Raw genomic sequence first — 26,342 nt, forward strand, 5'->3', positions numbered from 1 at the left:
GTTTACAATTTCATCTGAGTGCTAAATCTCAACCAGTATGTAAGAATAAAGCAATTATAAACTCCAATCCACATTATTTTCCTTGCCATTAATAATTGAATTCTGATGGTTGGGTATATCACCCCATACGGGGTGACAAATGTCAGAGAAATTCCACTGTCTGTTGCGCAATGCACAGCATGCTGAGAAAGGAATGGGCACTGCGCTGCACTCTATGAACACCTTACGTGAACAAGCAATGCAATACAACAGTGAATGGTAGCGCTAGTTTCGTGCGACAGCCTGAAGTTGAGAGGCCAGGACACACTACCGTGTCACCCCATGAGGGGTGACATACTATATTTTGTATGAGGGTCCGTCACCCCACATGGGGTGACATCGTCTTCAAAGTGTTAACAACGTGCCTTACTTAACGGCTGAATTAAGAATGGAATGTATCGACACGACAATACAAACATTTATATAGGCTATTGCTACATAATTTTTTTTCTATTTGCAAAACGTCGCACTGACACAGATAGGTCTTATGGCGACGATGGGATAGGAGAGGTCTAGGAAGTGGAAGGAAGTGGCCGTGGCATTAATTAAGGTACAGCCCCAGCATTTGCCTGGTGTGGAAATGGGAAACCACGGAAAACCATCTTCAGGGCTGCCGAGAGTGGGGCTCGAACCCACTATCTCCCGATTACTGGATACTGGCCGCACTTAAGCGACTGCAGCTATCGAGCTCGGTGGAAATTATTTTAACTTACTAGTAATTATATTAATTATTCTAGGATACGCAGACCTCCTACCCATCTTATCCTTATTTTTCATTACTCTCCTTATCCTTAATAACTCTCGTTTGTATTTTTTGATGATTTAATTCCCTTTTTCCACATACATTTTTAAAATACAAAAATATCTTGCTGTTCTTTTCGGTGTAATCCACATTTTATTTAATATGTCAGCAATTGCATAGAATTCTATCTCTTTTTCTATTTTGATTTTATATTTACTTCCCAGATATTTTACAATCAGTGCTTCGGTTGCCCTACAAACTCGTAATAGATGCGGTCTTTCCATTCGTTATCCACAGTGTAGACACTAATTTTCGTTATTTCTCTCTCTCTACCTGACCCTTATTTTTATAAATTCCCATTAGCCACCACACCATTCCTCTCACTTCCCTGTTAGGAAGCCTTTCTCTCCTTACTGCCCTATAGTGTATGATTTCACAAATTTCCAGCAGAGTCCTCTTAGTTCCACATTCCGCCATAATCGTCTGTTTCTCAATACCCTTTACTCTGACCATTACTTCCTTACTGAATTCCTTATCATTATACTGAATCTCTTTACCCCAGTAGTTACCCATTCCTATTCTGTCGAGCATCCTCTTTACTTTCGTTAGCCAGTAATCATCCTTTAAGTGTTCCAACAGTTGTTTGTATGCTAAATTCAGTATTTCCCCCCCCCCTCTCCCCTTCTTAATCTTAACCAATATTTTATTACTTTCCTGGATATATCTACTTGAAAGCTTATGACCTCACATAGTCTTCTAACTCTACAATTGGCCGTGCACACTGGGAGCCCCATAATTATTTTGCAGAATTTATTATTTATTACATCTAATTTTTTCTCTCTAATTCATTGCCCCATATTTCTACCCCATTAAATGCTCTTATAATCACGAGTGCATTTAAAATATTTTATGTAACTGGTATTCAGTATTCGGCATATTTCTCTCTAAACAACTTGCGCTAGATCTAGCGGCCAACCCTTTAATTTTAGCACGCCCTATTCGCTTATTCCACTTCCCATTCGATGTCACTATAATTCCTAGATATTCTATTTTATTGAACACTTCCAGTTCTACACCCTCTAATCTCCAGCCTCTTTCATTTTTCTTTAAATTATTTCCTTTTTGGCATATCATTACGTTTGTTTTATTAATATTTACTTTCAGATTGCATATTATGCAATATTCAGCAGTTTCATTAAGAGTGTTTTGCATACCGCCTGGTGATAGAGAGAGCAGTAGGATGTCGTCCGCGAAAACTAGGCCAGGAATTCCTTCATTATTCATATATGGGCATGTTTTATCCCCCTTCTCTTGATTATCTAATACATCATTTACGAAAAATATGAACAATATTGGTGATAATTTACATCCCTGCTTAAGTCCAATATCTGAGTGTATCTCCCCTACTGCCAAGTCTTCCTTTATTGTAATCACTTTTTGCCTGCTATTGTTATTGAATATTCAATCACTTTTATTGCTTCTTCTATATTATTATTATCTATCATGTTCTCAATACCCAACTTCAAAATTTCAAAATTTTCCTCTATAATAGTTTCTAAATTCGTCTCTATGTTCCTTCCTCCTTCTATACCTAATCAGTTGTTTCTGTACATAGTTAAGGTGGTGTTTTTCTTTTGGTTTTTCTTCATCTCTCATGAATCGAATAACAACCGGAAATTGATGATATGCTGTCCAGTTCTGTAACTGAACGTCTTTGACAGAAATTAACGCTTCCCGAGATGCTAAAACTAATTCCATCGCACTCCCTCCTGACTCAACAATATACATTAAGTTTCCTGCTGTTTCCCACCGCCCATCCACCGTTCAGAATGTATAATTCCTCTATTGCATACATTTCTAGTAATTTCTCACCATTTTTGTTACATAATTTATCTTTGCTTCTCCTTGTTTCTATTAGAATTTCATCTATTTCTCTATCGTACATTGGATTTTTTTCGCCCACCCTTGCATTAAAATCGCGCATTAAAATTATTTTTGCTCATTCATTCTTTGATTTTATCTCGTTTATTTTTCAAACAAGATCATCAAAGAATAATTTTTTCTTAAAGGGGAACCCAAAGGGATGGTTCTAGAAAAAACCTATGAAAATTTCTCTTTCCTCCAGCTTTCTTTTAGGTATTTTTGACCAAATCATTTCATCCTATCCTGATTCCCATAGCTCTAACTGGTTACATATTTTATCTTTTATAAACACTGATATCCCTCCGGGACATCGCCCTTTCAGACTCATTCTTTGCTTCGTTTTACTCCAAATATTATAACCTTGTTTTTGCAACTTATATCCATCCACCATCCACGTTTCAATCATCGCCGTAATTTCTTTTTCCCGCATTAAATCCCTGACCTCATCGTTTCCCTGTTTACTCTGTATAACCTCTATATTTATTACTCCCACACCCCAACTTAGTTAATTATTTGCGAGTATATCTGTTTAGCTCGCAGCTCTTCTTCTGGACATCCTTGATTTTTCTAATTGAATAATAGATCTACTTGGGGAACTAATTTTACTTTCTTCCCACCCCTAATTTCCTCAGTGGTCGTCAGCCCTTTCTTTAGCCCAAATGTCTTTTAAGTTTAACGCTCACTTACATTTTTTCTTCCCTTCTTCCTGAGCCGGTATCTCTCCTGGTAACCACTCCTTCCTGTGCTGATTGTCTGAACTGGTGAGGACTCGCTTTGGTAAATGGGTCGTCGTGGCCTCCATTTCAGCTTTGATCAGCAACACCTGCTCGGCTGCTGCTGCTGTTTCTGCTTCTGATAGTGCTGGCTTAGCTGGGCCTTGCTCGTTGTCCATATCTCTGACCTTCCTCATAGCTGACACATCAGGCCGTTGATGTATCTCGCGTAGCTGGTTCACAGACCGCTGCCTACTCCACGTGTCACCCACAACCACGAGTCTGTTTCCGCGAATATAAGCTTTTAGTCCTAATTGTCGCGCCTTTTGTAGGTGAAAGCGAAGCGTTTTCATATTTTTCATTTCCTCCTGATCAAGTTCTTTCTTGATCCTTATTTTTGACCCTTTCAACTTCTTCGCACCCTCCAAAATTTTTTGGGCCTTCAATCTCGATACCATGCATATTTTGATCTGTCTATTTCCCATATTTTCCATAAACTGTATACACAATCTTTGTCACTGTCATAGCATTCCTCTTCCAGTTTCTCCCTGATTAAGAAAAGTATTCTATCCAACAATTCATTTGGGTTCTCCTTATGTGTCTCTACCAATCCATAGATTATAATATTTCTCCTCCTCTCTGCCTTCTTTTAAATCCGTTCCTTTAATTTCATCTTTATTACCAATTCCAGGACTTTATTCTTCATTTCAGCCATCTCAATCTTATCCTATATCAGGCTATCCTTGATATAATTGAATTCTGCTTCTAGGAAGATCCTCAATTCCTTCGATTCTCTACTTTGTTATATTATCATTTCCCATGCCTTATCCACTTTCAAGACCTCCTTAAGCTTCTCCATATCTTCCCAAAATAGGCCAGGCCCTCTGCGTTGCCACCTGCCTATAGCACACCGATATTGCTCTGTTGATACTCCAATGTTTGACTCGCCTTTGCACTTCCTATACTTGTCACTCGCTCAGCACCATTGCGTCTTTTCACCTTTTTGCCTGAATTGCAACTCCATCAACCCAGTAATTACAGCATTGTGTATTGCTACGGACTTTACGTCGCACCGACACAGATAGGTCTTATGGCGACGATGGGATGGGAAAGGCCTAGGAGTTGGAAGGAAGCGGCCGTGGCCTTAATTAAGGTACAGCCCCAGCATTTGCCTGGTGAGAAAATTGGAAACCACGGAAAACCATCTTCAGGGCTGCCGATAGTGCATTGTGTATTGGATCCACAGATTGTTTTGTTTCACGATCATTTCTTCATCATCATTCGTTTTATATTCTGGTGAGTGGATACATTTTGAAGTTTTTATTAACCGAGCTCGATAACTGCAGTCGCTTAAGTGCGACCAGTTTCCAGTATTCGGGAGATAGTGGGTTCGAACCCCACTGTCGGCAGCCCTGAAGATGGTTTTCTGTGGTTTCCCATTTTCACACCAGGCAAATGCTGGAGCTGTACCTTATTTAAGGCCACGGCCTCTTCCTTCCAACTCCTAGTCCGTTCCTGTACCATCGTCGAAAAAAGACCTATCTGTGTCGGTGCGACGTAAAGGAAATTGAAAAAAAAAAGAAGTTTTAATTTTCGTTTCGTTCACCTCGAACCATTAGGGGCCGATGACCTAGATGTTAGGCCCTTTAATCAACAAACATCATCATCTTAATTATTTTACCGTACGTTTATATTATCTATATGTTTTCCAATAAGATGTATTAGCTTCCTATTTTCGATTATAAGACATTTCTGTAAACATAGTTAAATGTAGGCCTGTAATAATTATTTATGTTGAGATACTCCAATAATAGCATTGTTGTTGTATATTTTAGGATAAAAGCAATACATTTCACATTTTCGTATTATGGATTTTCAGTTATTTTTATGAAGAAATAATTACACAGTTACACTAATTCTAGTTAAAATAATTTGGAGAGTGAGAGAGATACCTAGAACAAGGTGGTTCGATTCAGTACAGAGGAGAGCAAGTAAAAGACACCTGGATTGGGACAAAATGATGGAAGGAGAGAGGAAGACGGAGAAGTGCCCTGACCTGGCTGGCCTTGGATAAGGGTAATAATAATAATGGCGTTTCGCCTCCGAAGAGGCCTGGTGCAGGTCGTTTTCTAGTAGACGGCCTATTAGGCGACCTGCATGGCTGTGAAGATGAGGGCGCTGCCTAGGATGATTTCTAATGTTGAATACGTCACACACACCCAGCCCCCTAGCCATTAGAATTAACCAATTAAGGTTAAAATCCCCGACCCGGCCGGGAATCGAACTTGGGACACTCTGAACCGAAGCCCAGTACGCTGACCAGTCAGCCAACGAGACGGACTTAGATAAGGATAAAGGAGAAGGATGATGACAAATTTATACGTCAAAATCTTATTTTAGCATATTAATGTTTCTACTTATAGAATTTATCGTAATTCTATATTCGAGTTAGTAAATTATGATGTGTCTTCTGTAAAATATAGAACCACGTTACTAATAAGTGAAAGTACGGCCAGTATCCAGTATTAGGGAGATAGTGGGTTCGAACCCCACAGTCGGCAGCGCTGAAGATGGTTTTCCGTGGTTTCCCACTTTCACACCAGGCAAATGCTGGGGCTGTACCTTAATTAAGGCCACGGCCGCCTCCTTCCCACTCCTAGGCCTTTCCTATCCAATCGTCGCCATAAAACGTCGGTGCGACGTGAAGCAACCAGCAAAAAAAAAAAAAAACTAATAAGTGAATGAGGTTTTCAAATTATGACCCGAAATGAAACAGCTATAGAATATTTGTAACTAGAATCAAATATTGTACTTTTCGTTTAAACCCCCCCCCCCCTTTACCTCCTTATACTGTAACTAGCAAGATACCCGTGATTCGCTATGGTATAATACTGAAATTTATAATTGAAAGCTTATTGTTTTATATATAATCCGCCGAAATTCACGATCTGACTCGTTTTCTGAGAGAATCCGCCAAATTTTGCGATATGACTCGTTTTCTAATAGATTACGGCAAGTTTCCTCCCATTTTCTAGCAATCGATTTCGTACTTCGCGGGCTAGGTCCAGGTATTCCACCCGGTCAGTTGGGTCACTAAATCTTTGCCATCTTTTCCTATAAGCATTTTTAATATGGATCAAATCATTCATAAGATCCGGCGTGGTGTCGTCTTGGGTGCCTTGGGTACTGAAACCGCGGCCGGACCTGTATTCGTAGTCATTACCCGGCCAGGACCCGTTTCCAGCGCGGTCCGCACATTTGACGACGTTCCAGAACATTTATTATTATTATTATTATTATTATTATTATTATTATTATTATTATTATTATTATTATTATTATTATTATTATTGATGTTCTGGACCCCACAGCAAGAGGCAAGACCGCTACTTGGCGGTAAATTACATCTGCTGCCATTGTCATTGTTGACAATGTGACCAGCACCATTGTAGCGTGTAGGCAAGTGTGCGGGATTTCTGGCGATACGAATAAAATTCTTCCGTTTATTATTGACTTTATTATAGAGGTGAACAATTTGACGGTCAATCTCATTCCTATCGTTTATTTCAAATGTGTTTGAATTTTTATTTATATGCCAGGAGAATCTACTGTAATCTAAGAACGTTCTCCGAAGGAAAAGATGGCTCTAGAAAACGAACCCAGGAAAGATTAAAAATGATCGGTTTATGATCAGAATAAGTACATCGAAAATCTACAGCCTGTTTCCAGTCAATCGAACGGGTCAGGAATGGAATGAATAAAGCCCCCATCTAGCGGCGACAATAGGAATTGTGCCGGTTGCCGAAGCCTGTCGCACTCCTCTGGGGCAATGGTTAATGAATGACAAATGAAGTGAAATGATATTGGACAGTGTTGCTGGAATGAATTGTGACAGGGAAAACCGGAGTATCCGGAGGAAAACCTGTCCTGCCTCCGTTTTGTCCAGCACAAATGTCATGTGGAGTGACCGGGATTTGAATCACGGAACCCATCTGTGAGAGGCCGGCGCGCTGCCGCCTGAGCAACGGAGGATCCTTATAAGTACATTATGAGTAGTAAAATCAATTGGTCTCACCTCCTTTTACACCCCACCGCCGTTAAGTTTATTTAACCCTCCCCCCCCAAAAAAAGAATTAAAAGAAGGCGTGTTTCTTCATGTTTAAAGGAGATTCCAAACACCAATGTTCACGTCTATTACCTTCAGTTTTGAGATATAAGTATCCCCATAAAAGTAATTCACTTCTTTTCACTTCCTTTCACACTACTCCCCCCCCCCAAGTTAATTTTCCGGCAAAAATACTTGTTTCCTTAATAGTAAAGGATCTTCTAACTTCCAATTAACACGAATCTAACTTCTTCAGTTTACGATTTATGTGTCCTCATGAAAGGAATACAACTCCTTTTCACCCCCCCCCCCAAAAATGATTTCCCACCCCCCAAAAACCGTTTTTCTTTGTTTTAAAAGGAGGTCCATATACCAATTTTCACGTCTGTAACAACTGTAGTTTTTATTGGATGTAAGTATTCTCATACAATTGAGTCAATTATTTTTTTAATACTTTCACCTCCCCCCCCCCTCTTCATTGGATTTTCCGAGAATACGTGTTTCTTTACTTTTAAAAAAGATTCCAAATATCAAATTTCACGTCTGTAACATCTTCATTTTTGAGTAGCCTAATTTAAAAAATTCAACACCATTTTCAGTCACTTTTACTCCCATCCCCCTCCACCCAAGTGGTATTTCCGAAAACTAAAAATACAAGTTTCTTTATTTTTAATACAGATAAACACCATTTTTCACTTGTGTAACATGTTAAGTTTTTTGATATATATAGTGTAGAAATTCTCATTTTAAAATTTCACCCCCCTTTTTAGTTCCCCTGTAGTGGAGTTTCTAAAAACAAATCACCTATGTTTCTTTCACTTTTACAGGAGATTCCAAATACCACCTTTTACGTCTGTAACATTTTACGTTTCTCAGATATTCTGTAGATATAGTCTTTCAGAATATTCATCCCAATTTGTCACTCCTGTTTAACAGCCATTAATTGGATTTTCCAAAAACAAAATAATATGTGTTTCTTTATTTTTACAGGAGATCCCATATACAAATTTTCAGTTCTGTAATATCTTAAGTTTCTGAGATATATGTATCCTCATTAAAAGCATTCAACCCTTTTTTCACCCCCGCTATTGGGATTTTCCGAAAACAAAAAATACATGTTTCTTTATTTTTAAAGGAGATTCTAAATACCTTTTTTTTAAATATGTAATCTTTTTAAATTTTAAAAATTCAACCCCTTTCTCACCCCCATTATTTGGATTTTCCAAAAACGAAAAAATTCCTGTTTCTTTATTTTTAAATTAGACCCACAATACCAATTTTCAGGTCTGTAATTTCTTCAGGTTCTGAAATATAAGTAGCCTCATTAAAGGCATTCAACCCAATTTTCACCTCTTTCCACCCTTCCTATTGGGATTTTCCGAAAACAAAAAAATACGTGCTTCTTTATTTTTAAAGGAGATTCTAAATACCAATTTTTACATCTATAAACCATGAAGTTTTGAGATATAGAAACACTCATTTTAAAAATTCACCCCGTTTTCACCCCCAAATTAATAGGATTTTCCAAAAACAAAAAGTGTATGTTTCTTTATTTTTAAAGGAGATCCAAAACACCAATTTTCAGGTCTGTAATATCTTCAGTTTCTGAGATATAAGTACCCTTATTAAAGGCATTCAGCCCATTTTCACCCCTTTTCACCCCTCCTATTGGGATTGTCCGAAAACAAAAAATACTTTTTTTCTTTATTTTTAATGAAGATTCTAAAAACAAACTTTTATACCTGTAAACATTCAAAGTTTATAGATTTAGATAAGTGTTTCCTTATTTTTAAAGAAGATTCTAAATACCAATTTTTACTTCTGTAAACTTTCAAAGTTTTGAGATGTAGATACACTCATTGTAAAATTTTACCCCTCTTTTCACCCCCTTAGCGACAGAATATCCAAAAATCCTCTCTCAGCGAGCACCTACATCTTAATATGAATGTATCCCCAAAATTTCATTTCATTATGTCCATTAGTTTTGGCTCGGCGATGATGAATCAGTCAGTCAATCAGTCAGTCAGTCAGTCAGTCAGGACAAGTTATTTTATATATGTAGATTATCAGAGTGGGATTCCTACTACTGTACTTCAACATATCCGCCAACGTGCCCATTCCAACCACAACAAAATCTTGGAACGGGCTGTCTATACGCAGCGATGCCGTTAGCGTTGAGGTGGGGGATACCATTTCTGTTCATGAGTATACACTCTCCTCTAGGTAATGAAAAATGTTCTGGATGACGTTATTCCATGTCTGTTCTACTTCTAATGTGAACTCAGTGAAGTGGATGGTCATCTAAAATACTTCAATTCCTGCACTCTTAGTTATATGGGATAAGAGGAAGGTTAGGTTCCATTGCTGCCTCAGTTGAAGATGAATATTCTCATGGGTGCCTTGAGTTACATGAATTTCAGGCAAACCCTGCGAGAATATCACTTTCGCCATGTCACATAAGAAAGTTGTTTGGACTAGGCCTATTATAGTTCGTTCTGGATGTACCATGTGGCATTCAATGTTTCTCTTTCAGACAGAAGTATGTTGAATTATTGAAGCTGACTGTCCTCCACAGTAGAACATCAATAGTACGTCTCCTATTTCTCGTTGGAATTCATACCCCAGATCTTTTTGACTTTTGAATTGTCCGTCAGTTTTCCCCTGCTTTAGCCTACTTTCATTATAGCAGATTGTGCATTAGATGCACTTTCTTTCTTCTAATCAGCCCGTATTTTGAAAGTTTATTTCTTGTCGAACGTAGTATTTCAGAAGTGCACCTAGTAAAATGTTGTATTCTGAGGCCCGTATACACAAATGCGAGCAAAAGCTTTTATCTTAGTTTAAAGCTACGTAAACCAAGATAACAGTTCACTTTGTATTCACCAACAACATTATCTCGGATAATGGGTATTCTCTCGGTTTAAAATTTTACCGGAGATTGGCTGGCCAGTAAAATTTCAAATGTAAGATAATAGCCTTCCAAGGTGGCAGCTCGTAGACAGCTGGAATATCTAATTGAAAGAGAAACTCACAGCGACGAGTAATATGATCAAAATGATGCAATTAATAAACGTCCTAATTGGATAAAAGGTGGTGCGATATATTGCGACTGATTTTCAGACATATTTAGATTATCTAAAGCAGGGCCTCTCAGGGTGCGTGCGCTTGGTGCATGCACTGTGCCCGGTGCAAAAGACAACTTCCCTTGATTGACCAGAGTGCAGACCCCCCACTCCTCGATTTGGACCAATAGCGCTTACTCTCTCTTTCCTCACGCCTGTCTCGCTCGCTCCCCCTGTCTCCCTCTGCCACACTTGCTCCATAGCGCTCTAAATCCGAGCTGACCTGAGCCGAGTAGAGCCGAGCTTAGCCGAGTAGCCTAGAGAGGAAGCATTGGTCCGAGCTGAACCGAGCGGGAGCGATGCACAGTGCACGGAGCTCTTGCGCCTCGATTTGCACGCGTGAGATTTTGGGCGTTTGAGAGGCCCTGATCTAAAGCATCGACACTATCAGTGTTATCCATGATCGAACATAATCTGGAATTCCCAACACATAGGTAGGCCTAAGATTAATTCTCGTGTATACCTTATATCTTACACGGTACTCGACTGGGTGACTTTTTAATGAATAATTAAACAGTACTGCCTTATTCTTTGAGTGAAATGTACAATGTGTAGGCTATAATTTGTTTTCTTATTCTCTATGTTAATGCTTTCTGCTACCAAATTCAATAACAATTCACTCTCTTGAAAAATCGTATTATGCTTCTTTCTTCGTTTCTTCTCAATAGCGGACATAATTAATGCAAATTATTTGCAATTCCCGAATGGAGTCAAAAATTTGTATATACGAGGCGTTTTTTAAGCAAGGGCCGTTTGTAAATAACTACACAATAAAAGACGATTTTCAAACACCATAATAATTTTCAGATTCTACATATTTTACTCTATTTTTAACATAGCTGCCAAGTTCGTATAAACACTTATCATACCTTATAAGTAAGTTTTGAATACCCTCTTCATAGACATTTGCCGCCTGTTCCTATAAACAAATTTGTTGATCTTGATCTTGCGCTGGGACAGAGTCTGTTTGGCCTTCACTTTTACAGGCGAATCTTTTGTTTTTGTACAGATTTGAGTGTTCGATGAAGTTTTTGACTCGTTTCGCCGAAGAAGGTGACGACATGTTGAGTCAGATCGTAACTGGAGACGAAAGATGGGTTTCGCATATCACGCCCGAATCGAAGCAACAGAGCATGGAATGGAGACACACACACACATTCACTTGTAAAGATGATGGCCAAACAGACTCTGTCTCAGCGCAAGATCAAGATAAAGAACTCTTGGTTATCGGAGCATGTGGCAAGATTCTATTAAGACCGTATTTAAAACTTAGCTGTAAGGTATGAAAAGTTTTTAAACAAACTTGGCGGCTATGTTGAAAAATAGAGTACAGTTTATAGAATCTGAAAATAAATGTGGTTTCTGAAAAACTTCTCCGTTGTGCAGTTATTTTCAAACGGCCCTTACTCAAAAATACGCGTCGTATTTCGATGGCGGTGACAGCGCCTAGTCAATAGTATTCCGTGCGTCAGTATGACAAATTTACGGTTCTAATTCATATTGAAACGAAAACTTAGTTTTGGTAAACCGACATAATGAATTCTGTGGTGAATACAGAAGTGAGCGTTATCCGAGATGATGACATCCGAATTTCGGAAATCTAAGATAACAGCAAAAGTAACTGACGTTTGTGAATATGCGCCTGAGTCATGGACTGAAGTTTGTGAGGCCCATATCCAACTCTGGTGAGATACAGTGTTCAGAGAGCACTGTGTTGTCCTGTTATGGCTAGATCAAGTATAGTATGTTACATTCGTTGACCTCTTTGTCTCAATCTTGGTTCTGACAGTATGAAAGTGACTGAGGTAAGAGCGATGCCATTTCATGTTCAGCCAGTCTCTGTAATGTGTGGTGTGAGGGGTCAGCAGGCTGACATGTGATAGCATTTTCTGGTTCGACGAGGAAAGTGACGGGATACCACATTACTCCTCGTTTTGCTACTAAGCCTCTTCGGCGACACGTATGCTATCGATCAGAGCTGATGGGGGTTTCTTTGAGTATTCAACCAGCCTTAGGTCTGAGTACTCAACATATAGACGTCGAGCAGAGAACACATGTCAAGTTGATTCTCTTGTCAGTGACTAAATAATTTTAATTTTCAAGGGTGTACTCACAGCAGCGCACCCTAATTGGGCAGTCATAAGGTGCAAAAAAATGTAAATCGCCTAATGAAATCCAGCTGTAGTGTAAGAGGCAAAGAGAAGCTTCATGTGTAGTATAAATAAGAGAAGTTATCAGACTCACTATTCGGGTATGCATGAGGGCTGTCATAATACCTGTGTTGTTTTTGGGAACTGTGGAAGTCGTAATTAATTACTGGAGTGAAAAAAGACTAGAAGGGAAACCACCCACACGATGGCCGCTATCAGCACGGGGATGAACACCCTGATCTCCGAAATCTTTTGTTTCCTGAGCCTACCATACAATGTACCTAACCACTCGGTAGTGCAAGTAGGTAGATGCAAGAGATGACAGAAAATAACTAGACCGAGTGGTTTGCGTCAAGTACCGAAGAGCTTGTATTCAGGAGATGGGGGGATCGAACCTCAATGCCGGCAGCCCTGAAGATGGTTTTCCATAGTTTCCCCATTTACACACTAGGTAAATGCTGGGGCTGTACCTCAACTAAGCCCACGGTCGCTTCCTTCCTTCCTAGCTCTGTCCTATCACGTCGTCACCATGAAACCTGTCTGTATCGATGTGACGTGAAACAAATATAAAAGAAAATAACTGATTTTGAGAGATGTGTTGAAACTATTCTGGTAATCCTAGATTTTTTGGTGAGTGACAAAACGTCCATAGCCTGTACAACGGAATCCAGCTGAATCCGAAGTAATTGCCAAAAAGAAACTTAAATTTACTCTGCAGCCTAAGAAGTTCAACTTCCTTCTGCAATGAGAACATACAGTAAAGAGGATATTATTTCATGTTTGTCGGCAATTATTTGATGTTTATAATACATATAGTTTGTTTTATGTCAGTCAAAATTATTTCGTGTACACAAATTGTTCATATCAATATATTGATTGATTGATTGATTGATTGATTGATTGATTGATTGATTGATTGATTGATTGATTGATTGATTGATTGATTGATTGATTGTTTGTTTGTTTGTTTGTTTGTTTGTTTGTTTGTTTGTTTGTTTGTTTGTTTGTTTGTTTGTTTGTTTGTTTGTTTGTTTGTTTGTTTGTTTGTTTGTTTGTTTATTTATTTATTTATTTATTTATTTATTTATTTATTTATTTATTTATTTATTTATTTATTTATTTATTTATTTATTTATTTATTTATTTATTTATTTATTTATTTATTTATTTATTTATTTATTTATTTATTTATTTATTTATTTATTTATTTATTTATTTATTTATTTATTTATTTATTTCTAAATCAGTCTCCATTTGTCGTAGAGCATCGAGGGACTATGCCTCCACGTTTTAACGACCGGGTCGCTATAGGACCTGTGCGTGAAGGAGAGACTGCTGTGCTGTCCTGCGTGTCTCAGGGCTACCCACCTCCTACCTACTGGTAAGTCGAATTCCTTATTTAATCCTTTGAAGGAACGTTTTACTAGTATAACATTCTACACTTCTTCGATACATTTGCGATGATGCTGGCGTCGAATGTGCCGAGAATGTTTTTAAAAAATTCCTAAATTCGAAATCCAACGAAAGTTTCAGCATCCACAGACCTTAACAAGTACTGAGCAATAGTTTATAATGGTACTTTATTTCAGTCTATAGGACTTAATCCGTAATTATACATTAAAATACTCCCAGTAGCACAAAAAACTGCTACAATACCGTATGAGACCGCTGCGCCTGACTTTTTCTGCGGTTAGGCATCGTAACGAACGTCAGTGGTGTGATGGTCGATTCTCCTTATAGTGTATGTTCCGTGTATACTCCTGACGCTGAACGTATAACCATGCGGCAGCGTCTGATCACAACACTTGGCCCACCCTGGTGATAATGAGGGTTGTCAGTGCGCTCGCCCCAGTGATGATGAGGGTGTCAGTCGGTTTCTTCCCTCTGAACTCAAGGGGCGCGTGTCATTTAAAAGGCTAGTATGAGCTGTCAAGAGCAAGGTTGTCATATTTTGCGTTGATTATTTAAACATGTTATAATTCAAAATATTTTTATGTCAAAATGTAAATACACAGTTCAGAAAAATTAGGGGAACATGCTTTGTAACGTCTGGTATGTGAGCGTTAATTTGGTAGATGGGGCTCCAATGGTAGTACAGCATACCCTGAGACCTTAGCTACTCTGGGTAAGTAAAATTGAAGTTGTACTTCATCTGTAGGCCTAGCCATGAATTAAAATGTCACGTGACCCCTCAAAACAAAGTGAATAGCGGTGCGTCCGCGTGTCGTTGTGAGGTACACAGACTGCTGCGATCATCTGAGCACATTGTACGTAAACCAGCACATCCCACGAGACATCTTAATGAGGTTCAAGTCGCAAGGGCCCTCAAATTGTTCCAGGAAGGGTGGACTTTTCGTCGTGTTGCTGTGGATCTCAATGCCTCTCCGTCAGTTATTCACCGCTTGTGAAATCGCTACAATGAGACAGGCCAGTTCACAAGGAGGTTTGGACAAGGTCGTGGGCGCATGAGAACCGCACAGGATTACCGATATCTGACCATCTGTGCCTTGCGGCGTCGTTCAGCTGCCAGAGAACTGCAGCAAGACCTCAGGAGGGTCACTGGAGTCACAGTGTCTGACCAGACAGTAAGGAACAGGTTAAGAGAACTGTCCTTACGACCCAGACGTCCTGTTCGAGTGCCCCGTTTAATGCAGCAACATCGCGCAGCTCAACTTCTGTTTGCCCGTACCCACGTCAACTGGCAACTTCGCCAGTGGAGAACTGTTGTTCACAGACGAGTCCACATTTCCCCTGATAGAGCGTGATGGATGTCAACGTGTGTGGAGACGCCATCGTGAGCACTACATGCCAAACGTTGTTCAGGAAGGCGACCTATTCGGACAAGGTTCTGCAATGATGCGGGATGGCATCAGTATTGATGGTCGTACGGATCTTGTCGCCGTCCATGGTAATCATACCGCTGCGTGGTACATCGAGCAGATACTGCTACAGCATGTATTAGTTGCTGCATACGGTGTTGGCCCTGAATTCGTACTCATGCAGGACAATGCCAGGGCTCATGTAGCGCGCATCACCAGAGCTGTCTCTCGAGAACTGGACATCCGAGAGATGGAATTGCCAGCAGTGAGTCCCGACCTTAATCCCAACGAGCATGTGTGGGATAGGCTTGACAGAAGTGCTCGTGGGCGTTCTGTTCCACCACAGACTCTCCAAGACCTCGAATAGGCTCTCATTGAAGAATGGGACCTTATACCGCAACGTGACATCCGTCGAATTACACGGAGCATGCCACGTAAGTGCCAAGCTGTGATAAATGCTCGTGAAGGCATACACCATACTGAAGCTCCCCAACTGTGATGAAAATCCCCAATGGAGGACTGTTATCACTTTTTCGCTCCTATTTGGACATTTCCGTTTGTGTTCTGAAAATGAACGCGAATCCATTGATGTTCTTTTGTATTCTTCAACGGTAAGAAGTAAAGGTTTAGTTGGTAATGTACCTGGGTGTGAGGTATTGTCTTGTGGAGCATGGCATACGTTAAAAACACGTTTCCCTAATTTTTGAAACTGCATAAAATCCTAACCATGAACCACAGCGCAAACCGATTTCGCAGGATACTGTGTTTCGTGCTTAACTCGTGCGGTGGTTGCAGATGTTATAAGAAAGAAAGAAAGAAAGAAAGAAAGAAAGAAAGAAAGAAAGAAAGAAAGAAAGAAAACACTGGGAGAAGGAATTGGCAAATAAACTCGACAAAGAACTTTCAAATACCCGTAAATGATCGCCATGAGCTATTTGTGCATACAAAGAGGTCTCCTAAAATGGTAAACTTAAATTGATATCAAAGTAGGCCTATTAAAATTTTAATTTTGTGCTGTTAATATCAGTGCCTCCTTTTCAGTAACGAAAGGAAAAGTACAACATGTTGCTACAATTTGTTTTACGTCGCACAGACACAGACAGGTGTTATGTCGACGATGGGCTAGGAAAGTCCTAGGAGTGGGAAGGAAGTGGCCGTGGCCTTAATTAAGGTACTTCCCCAGCATTCGCTTGGTGTAAAAATGGGAAACAACGGAAAACCATCTTAGCGCTGCCGACAGTGGGGCTTGAACCCACTATCTCCCGGATGTAAGCTCACAGCTGCGCGCCCCTAACCACACGGCCAACTCGCCCGGTAAAGGGAAAGTAAAATCACGAACTAGGGACGGGGATAATAATAGTAAATACCGGAGTATGTATTTCGGACATGAAACAGCCAGCAAACTTATCTATTTTAAAAAATAAAATACAGTACTTATCTTATCTCTATTCGTCGTCCTCGTTATTGTCTGCTAGGTGAATCACAAATCTCTCTTGGTTGCTATCCGCGTCGTGTTTCATGTACTTCTGTCTTAATGGTGCGTCGAACACAAGCAGACCACCTCTCAGGACCGATTGTTCAGGCTTCTTCACACAGAAGTAGACACACACTGGCACTCAAAGATGGCGTAACATTATTTTTCCTAACATCCGCCTTCGGTTGAGACCAGATCATTTATATAGGGTTTAAAATACAGTGATATGGAGGGAGTCGCAACACTTCGTATCCACATGAGGCTGCGACCTCCTCTACAGCGTACCTCTTACTGGGTTTGGCTGATTTGATTTCCTGAAACATAAATGCCTTGATGGGTATAGGTTTTGGGTCGGGAATGTTATTTTACTCCACAAAATAATGTCCTTAATACTAGTATTCATGGAAGGAAACCTAATCAGCTACCGCGAATGATAGCTTGCGTTGTCCATCACGATTACACATTTTCAGTCACGTGATAGGTTCTTTAGAAGATGAGACCTAAACCAGTTTTCGAAAACTTGAGCTGTCATTTCGGCATGGCTATCAGCTTTGCAGTCTCCAATATTTTTAGCCGACAAATAAAGGCAATTCTCAACCCAGCCCTCACTGCCTCCAGCATGCAATATCACAATACGCTTTCCTCGCGATGTTGGTGCTTTCAATATGCAATTACAAGTTCCATCATCCCACCCTTTCTTCACAATGTCATGAGTATCGTACCAAGTTTCATGTAGATAGACAAATCTGTACCCCTCGGAACGCAACTTCCGAATTTATATCGCCGAGCTACTATTCTAGCATATTCCGTTACAATCTGCTTTTTCCTCAGAATAGGGAAATAAAACCCAAGTTTTATCAACAGCTGTCGTAGAGTAGTTTTTTCACAAGGAAAGCCACACACATTTTTCAAATGTTTTAAAAGTTCCTGTACGGTTGGTCACTTGCCTTGTCACTTGTCTCACCAAGTCACAGCAAAAACCATAAATTTTATTACAAATAACCCTATTATTACCACACTTTTTCGGAATTGTAGGTTATAGTTTCCCTGTTAAGTTTCAACATTTTAGCTGTCTCCGAAATATAACCCTTGCGTACGTTGTTCTTCATAACGTATTCGTATGCATTACATACCAGCTGTTGACTTTGCTTACTTAAAGTTTTAGGTGCCTTTCTTTTCTCCGCGGAACTACTACTACCCGGCTGAGTGTCACTCGTGGGCACGGAACTATTGCTACTCGGTCAAGTATCATTCGCGGATACGGAACCAGTACTACTCGGTCGAATATTACTGCTACTGGTGCTCGGTTGAGGATCGTTTGTGTGCACTGGCTGATTTAATTCAGGATTTTCTGATGCGTCAATTTTCAGGTCTGATTCCTCCGCATTATTGCATTAAGCTAAGTGAAAAGCAATACACTTCACAAATATTAATTAACGAAGCAAGCAGCGAACAAAGCACGTGCGAATTGTCTGAGCTGAAAACAAAGGGACTGACGTCTATTTAACAAGAGGTGCATTGGCAAACAGAGCTGTAAGGATTTCTGTTGGAGAATTAGAATTTCCGTTCTAAGGCTCACTACCGTCATAAATCACCCCCTGCTAGGCCAGTGAGTGGCCAGGGAGTTCAATTCTTTGTAGAACTGTTTGAATGCCGCTGGATAAGCGTTACCCGTCTTAGCTATACCAAGCTAGAGCCGCCTTTAAAGCACTCACTGCGTCATCACAACAAGACTTTTGCATAAACATACTATATATGCGACAGGTATGTGATAGTCACATGTTTATGTGAGAAGTACTTGCTAATTATAAGCTTTCGATTGGATATGAAATTAACTTTAAAAGCGATGGTATACTGACAGAATACGCGCGCGTGTGTGTGTTCGTGAAGTGGGAAGTAGTTTTGCATCAAGTACTCTTTCTGATAAGCTCGAGGCAACAGTCACCGTGGTGTAAAGGACTAAGTACGAAGATGGTACCACGTCTGTGTTTGGGTGATGGATTCGAAACTCACTGTAATCAAATCATTTTATTCGTATCATGACCTTCAAAGATTTTCTTTTGTTTTTCTTTACGTCGCACCGGCACAGATAGGTCCTACGGTGACGATGGGGTAGGAAAGGTCCAGGAGTGCGAAGGAAGCAGCCGTGGCCATAATTAAGGTACAGCCCCAGCATTTGCCTGGTGAGAAAATGAGAAACCAGCAAAACCATTTTCAGGGCTGCCGACAGTGGGCTTCGAACCCACTATCTCTCGGATGCAGGCTCACACTACGCGCCCCTAACCGCACGGCCAACTCGCCAGTTGCTTCAAAGATTAAACTCAAGGCCAATCTTGCGGCATTCAACAAATAACACTCATTGTTTGCAAAGAAATAAAGACATGCAATATCGGACCCTCCTGGTGTGTTACACGGTGGACGTCGTGCAGCACAGTGTTACTTGATCTCCCGTTGCCTCATGCTATGTATTGTACCTTGATATTACTCCTGAATGGATGTGATAAACCAAAGCTACCGAATTCGAATTGCTTGCCAATATCAAGTTGTAGATGACGGGTACTTATGAGCGTACTGGTCGCATTAACATTGCTTACCGTACGTGTTTGTTACCTTACAATAAATATTATGTGATGCAGTATACTGACGATTTCCTTGTACTTACATGTCCTGTACCCTCCTACGTGCCCGTACTGTGTCTATGTCTCCTTCATGGTGCAGATTTCTTTTATGCAAATGAGTGTATAAATAACACTTTTCAATACTTCTGATTCACTATTAGATATAAATGTATGGAAGTAAAAGTTTTAGAACATACAATGCACACGTGTTCTGGTCCCTCACCTGTATGTTGTAAAATTGTGTACTATCCTCCTTAGGACAGTGAATATAATTAAGTACAATTTTTTAAAAGTTATCTGAATCACGTGATACCACGAACTACTTAAAATATTTGTATCGTCTTTAGCATTCACCAAGGAAACCTTGGTTGAAGATAACATATCGCTTGGAGACTGGAGAAGTTTGTTCAATTGTATCTCCTTCCAGGCACTAAATATAATGTACTTCCTTAAGGGAAATCTTCCATATAGGTTATGATTTTCTGGTCTGATGGTTTAAAGGGATATGTGGACTTAACACCGATAGTTTGCTACGGTTTTGTAGCCTTTTACTTTATGGTTAATCTCGCATACTGTTACGCTCCCATGCTTCTTAAATATTCAGCCAAGTTGTCCACTTCACTATCGTGTGATCCATTTAAAATATACATATTCTGTTTCAAAATTCTTTAATTGTGTCAAGAGACTCATAAACCACTTTCTATTTCGTCTCCAATACGTACGTAATTATCTAGACAAAGTCACCTCCGTACAGGCCATGAAGGCCCTTGGCGCAGTGGAAGGTAAAGATTTCCACCATTGTTAACCGCGGCACGTGATGGGGTAGAGTGGTTTGCTCTATGCCCGGCCGCCTTTTCCCCCAGGAATTAACCTGGTACTCATTTCTGGTGTAGGCTTAGTGAACCTCATGGCCATATGCACCTCCGGAAGTGGAAATCTCATTTCTTAAGTTTTACGACTTCCTGACTGGGACACGAACCCACGTCCTTCCGGGTGAACCGAGCACGATTTTACCGCCTCGGCCAGGCAGCCCCTACCTTGCACATCACATAACGAAATATCACCAAAATTATTGTAAAAATGTTGTAAACGCTCAGCCGAGTTTTTCCTTTTATATTTTCACTAGCATTTGTACCCGTTCTTCGCACGAAATTTAAAGTGGATTACATTTTTCTTTCAGGAATTTATGCGAAGTAAAATGGCTCTATTCACACGTTCAATGCGACATGTTAGAATGATATATTGCTACGACAACCCGGGATAGTAAAAGAAATATTGTGAAGCTGAACAAAGTCGATAGAGAATGAGAATGATTTACGAATTTATTGTGTGCTACAGTTCCTCGTCCGAATTTGTGCGAAATTCTTCGTGGTTCTCAGATTGCATGTTGTATCTTTTGACTACTTGCGTGGTGCTCTGACTTTGATGATACCTGCCTTAATATCTGCCCTACCGAAAACAGTAAAATGGCTCTTTAGTTTTTCATGTTAACCACCTTGAAGTGACATGCACCACATGCCACAAGGGCCTTGGACTAAAAATTAATATTTTCGTAATCATATACGTTATTATCCGTCGTACAATAAATACGTACATGGCAAAAAGGAACGAAAATAACATATTCCTAAACGTTATATTCAGTCTTTTGATAGACTTAATGTTAAGAAAAATATTTGAGAATAATCTTCCTATAAACACCAATTCCATGTGATAACCATGACATCATATGCACCTGATAACACAATCCGGTTTGGTTGAAATAAGTCGAAAAGTTTTCCACTTTTAGGAATATAAACAGAGATTGACAAACAGACTGACAGACAGGCACCAAAAGGAAAAATGCTACCTCATGTTTCCTCGGTGTTCAGGTACATTAGGTGGCGTTAATAATCTAGCCGAGAGAAATATTTTTCATTCTCTGATTTTCTCCTGTTACGGATCCTTTAAATAACTGTAGGTGTGCAAGGGTGTCCATTACTGGCTGCAGAGCATGAACCCGTAGAAAATAGTATTTTTCTCCGTTACTTGAAGAGTAAGCGAAATTATGTACATAACAATAGACATTTAAAATGGAGGGGCGTTCCACAAATAATCCACAGATTTTACATGTAATCAATAGCGTAAGAGGAAATAGAAAAGAACCTCTTCTGGTCTTCCTATAAACCACCAGTCTATTTAGTGATTTTTAATGACTTGCATATCAAAACAGCGTTCTCCTTGACGATTAGACTCTAAATATTGTACCTTACCCTGTCGCCTATATGTTGGCCTAGCTCAGCGGAGAAGCTGCATGGAGCGTTCAGGTGAATATGGGTCGCAAGTTCTCTCTAAAGTTAACTCAAAACAAATAGGACAGGATCAAGAATACATATTTCGTAAATGAGAAGTCGTAGAAATATTGGGTGGACAAATTGATTAACCAAATCGCATGAGAAAGCATGATCAATTCCCAAAATAAAATAACAAATGTTAAATTTACAAAATTTTACATAAAAATTCGACGTCACAAGCGTAATCGAAACTCGGATCTTTAACCCAAATCATAAACATCGTGTATTGAGATCTGGTGGTTTCATAGTATTCTGCGGAATGTGCAGATGAGTTAAATCTACGGGTGGCACGAAGCCTGGAATTATATCGTCAATGCGCGTGACATACAATTATAGACTCGCACATCTCAGCCTGGTTAAACAAATCCGATCTAGTTGGTAAACAAATATCAAACCAATGACTTGGGACTGACATCTGTGCCCACAAAAGAACACTGAATTTAATATCACGGGATCCGCCCGGATAAGAAGAAGAGGGTGGAACCTCACAACCAAACATCCAGCTCGCACTGTAATCCCATTATAGAACACTGCACACAATAACAAAGGACAATAAACATACAAACAAATAATGCAAGGTGCAATAAGACACTTCGTGAAAGAGAAAACATATAAATACAAATGATGTCGTCGTCTGATATCGTGGTATCGAACATGGGCCCTCTATGGCTTTGGATATCACCAGCTGTATTCTGCGCACATAGCAGGAGTTCGCCGTCTAGGCTAGGCAATATCAGCTGAGCTATGGGAGAAAGTGACCAGCGGATGTAACTTTAAATGCGAACAGACCCCCTTTGCCTCGGCCAGAACATAACGGGGCAGTGCATTCATTCCCCTTCGCTTACTACGGCTCGGGCTGCCGACATGAAGAACTACCTGCGTTCCATGCAGACCTTTATCCACATGGCTTACGGACCGAGATTCAACTACATCACACGGGCACAAAGAGCGACACAAATAAGCCCTCTTTGCATTCCATAGACTTGCGTCACATTATACGCCACGTCAGGGCTCACAGTAACCCGTACTTCACACATATACTCATTAGCGCTTCTGACGCCTCGCATCTCGAATATACAGGTTCGAATCTTGGCTCACTCCCGGCCCATTATCTAAGCCTTCTCACGGCTAATTCCATTATTATCTCGGTTCGCTTTCGGCCTGTTATCATCAATATCTCATGGCGGTAGTACACACACATTTCTATGCTTATTCTGGCCTCGCATCAACCATCCCCGGGTTCAAATCTCACACTCTGCTACGGGTCAGTCTGTTTCATATGATTCTAAAAGATCCTTGCTCATTTACAACGGTGTAAATAACTCACTGGTCTCGCTCCAAGCTGAAAAATATGCTCTATGCAAATCATGCACATCCTAACAGTATTAACTATATGGTATTTGATACCGAGTTCCCCGTTCGAAACTCCAGAGGTGAGCTGACATCCAAATCTATCTGAAGACAATGACATCACTAATCATAGCGCCCCAAAAATGGCGCTTAAGGAACTACATATGAAACATGTAAAAACCATAAAACTATTACTGCCCTCATACCATCTTAAGCACAGATAATGAAACACATGGCTGGCGCGTATCATCAGCCCTGAGGTAAATGAATTAATCAACACTTGAAATGAACATGCTTAAGGCATTGAACATACGTAGCTAAATATGTATATAATTGAAATAGAAACGGCCCTGAGTCCAGTCTACAACTATAATATAAGTCATGCTTAATATTGCAGTTTAACTCATCTGATATCCTCCGCCATTGCTTCAGCACACCAACCGGTGCTGCATTGTTGACTTAAACCATCCTAGAGCTGTGGCCGTTGAATCTGGAAGCCTGACACTCGACTTCTGGGAACACCATCACTGTTGCCGTCTTTTTCTATCTTGCTCCACTGCAAGCCTGGAAACTGGATGCTGCAATAAAATATTCCTCATCATTGCCTCGTAGACTATGTATACGCGCAGAGTGCTGCGATCTAGGCGAGATTGTTTAGGTAAATCTCCTACTTATGATATATGTCCGATCACGAGTAGAGCCTATTATGGCATGAGAACCCGGTCACAACAAGTTCATTAGGCATCTAACTTTCCGCGAACCTCATTAAAATGACGAACTTGATCTAGTTCAGATATCATCTACTCACAGTATACGCTCGGGCGAGCTAGTTTATTTCCTATTTAAAACTTTATAATTGCTTTGTTTAAATCACTATGTTATAAGCACATTGTCTCGAGATTCGATACGAGTGACATGCACTCCGTGCCGGTCCATCAGTCACATGCGCCCTGCTCCCCGGCTGGCTCCTCTTTATAGTAAAAGTCCATGTCTGTTAGGGTCGGTGCATCCGCGTTCTCTCCACAGACTGTCTTTGTGCCGTCGACGGCTGCTCGAATTTGAGTGAGGAAACCCCATTAGTGGCTTGCTTGTCATCGCAATGGTGCAAGTAGCTTTCCCGAAATTAAATCCATATGTTTTAGTGTTCAACAAATGATAGAACTCCAGTCATATGGAAATAATTTGCTTCCAGACTTGAAGTGCTCATATTTGGCTACGTGTAGTTCGCATTACTCGCTTCACGTAACAAATTCAAACCTCACCGTCATCCTCTCGCGATCTCCTTCCTCTCACTGTCCCTGGCTTGGCAGCGCTATCTGCGGGGTCTCCACAAGTAATCGCAAGGACTGGAGCATGGGCTATGGGGTCGCCTCTTCCTAAAGCACGGAGTTCGGGTTCTGCATCATGCTATATTTGAATATTCTGATTATATAAAGTGATGCTATTTGGACCGTGATCTGGTGATACGGTACAATATGAAGTTTGGTCGAGATATAATCAATATTTAAATTTTTTTTAAACCGCGATTTTTATTCCTACAAGCCCCCAGACTATTCAGTGACTTTTAAATAATATGCATATAGAAATCTGCTCCTGGATGATTAGAAATTAAATATGAAATTTGATCGGTATGTAATCGATAGTGTAAGTCAAACCTGAAAAATAGTATGCTATTCCGGTTTTCCTATAAACACCCTGTCCGTTCAATGGTTTTTAAACAATTAGCATGCTGAAACCTGATCTTGGGTGGGTAGACCCTAAATATGAAGTTTGATCAAAATATAATCAATAGTGCCAGAGAAAATTTTAAAAGCCTGTTCTGGTGTTCGTATAAACCCACAGTCCGTTCAGAATTTTTTTAATGATATGCATGTCAAAACCTGGGTCTGAATGAGTAGACTATAAATATCAAGTTTGGTCGAGATATAATCGATAGTGCAAAAGAAAATTGAAAATTCTCCTCTGGTCTTCCTATAAATCGCAGTCTGTTAGGTGATTTTTAAAGGATGTGCATGGAAACATCCTGCTGAATGAGTAGACTCTAAATATGACGTTTGTTCGACATATAATCAATAATGCAGGAGAAAACTGAAAAACTGTTATTGTCTTCTTATAAACCCCCAGTTTATTCAGTGACCTGGTCCTGGATGAGTAGACTCTAAATATGAAATTTAGTTGGAATCCATTCAGCCGTTTACTCGTGATGGCGGAACAAACAGACACGAAATTAAGAACTACTGATGTGATCTCAGGTTGACTTAAAACGGATAAATATATCAAAATTTGGCGAAATAAATTACACTATAGGCAGCGGACTCTCTAGAATTTTATTTATACGATACTGATAACATAATGAGCCATACAAAGGTTCATCATCACTGTTATCTTCTTCACTGTTAATTGCATTTGTTTTCTTTTTTTTTTTTGCTATTTGCTTTACGTCGCACCGACACAGATATGTCTTACGGCGACGATGGGATAGGAAAGGCCTAGGAATTGGAAGGAAGTGGCCGTGGCCTTAGTTAAGGTACAGCCCCGGCATTTGCCTGTTGTGAAAATGGGAAACCACGGAAAACCATCTTCAGGGCTGCCGACAGTGGGGCTCGAACCCACGATCTCCCGATTACTGGATACTGGCCGCACTTAAGCGACTGCAGCTATCGAGCTCGGTGCATTTGTTTTCGTCCTATAAACACATGCTGCTGAGAGAAATCTCCATGAACCCAGGAAGATCTTATAATTTGTTTCTCCTTGCTCACAACTTATTTTAGACTAACACTTCATTCTGCAAACAGTGTAAGTTTTTGAATATTCTAACAGGCACTTTGTTTCATTTTTCGTTTATGTAGGGCTTGCCAGATTTGCGACATGTCTTCCTACTTCTTTTAGGCCTACATGGTGTAATACTAGCATATTCACCTGAAATATGAATAAAACCTAAGTGTTCTATGTGCACC

General features: G+C 40.1%; 1 protein-coding gene across 1 annotated transcript in view; it reads left to right on the top strand.

Moving 5' to 3' along the window:
* The window catches only part of LOC136863786 (cell adhesion molecule Dscam2), a 1,545,364-nt gene that overhangs the window by 464,357 nt on the left and 1,054,665 nt on the right, over positions 1–26,342 (top strand). The window contains exon 5 of the mRNA XM_068226091.1: positions 14,058–14,175. Coding sequence (XP_068082192.1) covers positions 14,058–14,175 — 118 coding nt within the window. The remainder of the gene's footprint in view (positions 1–14,057; positions 14,176–26,342) is intronic.

This window comes from Anabrus simplex, chromosome 2, assembly GCF_040414725.1.
Source record: "Anabrus simplex isolate iqAnaSimp1 chromosome 2, ASM4041472v1, whole genome shotgun sequence".
Lineage (NCBI taxonomy): Eukaryota > Metazoa > Arthropoda > Insecta > Orthoptera > Tettigoniidae > Anabrus > Anabrus simplex.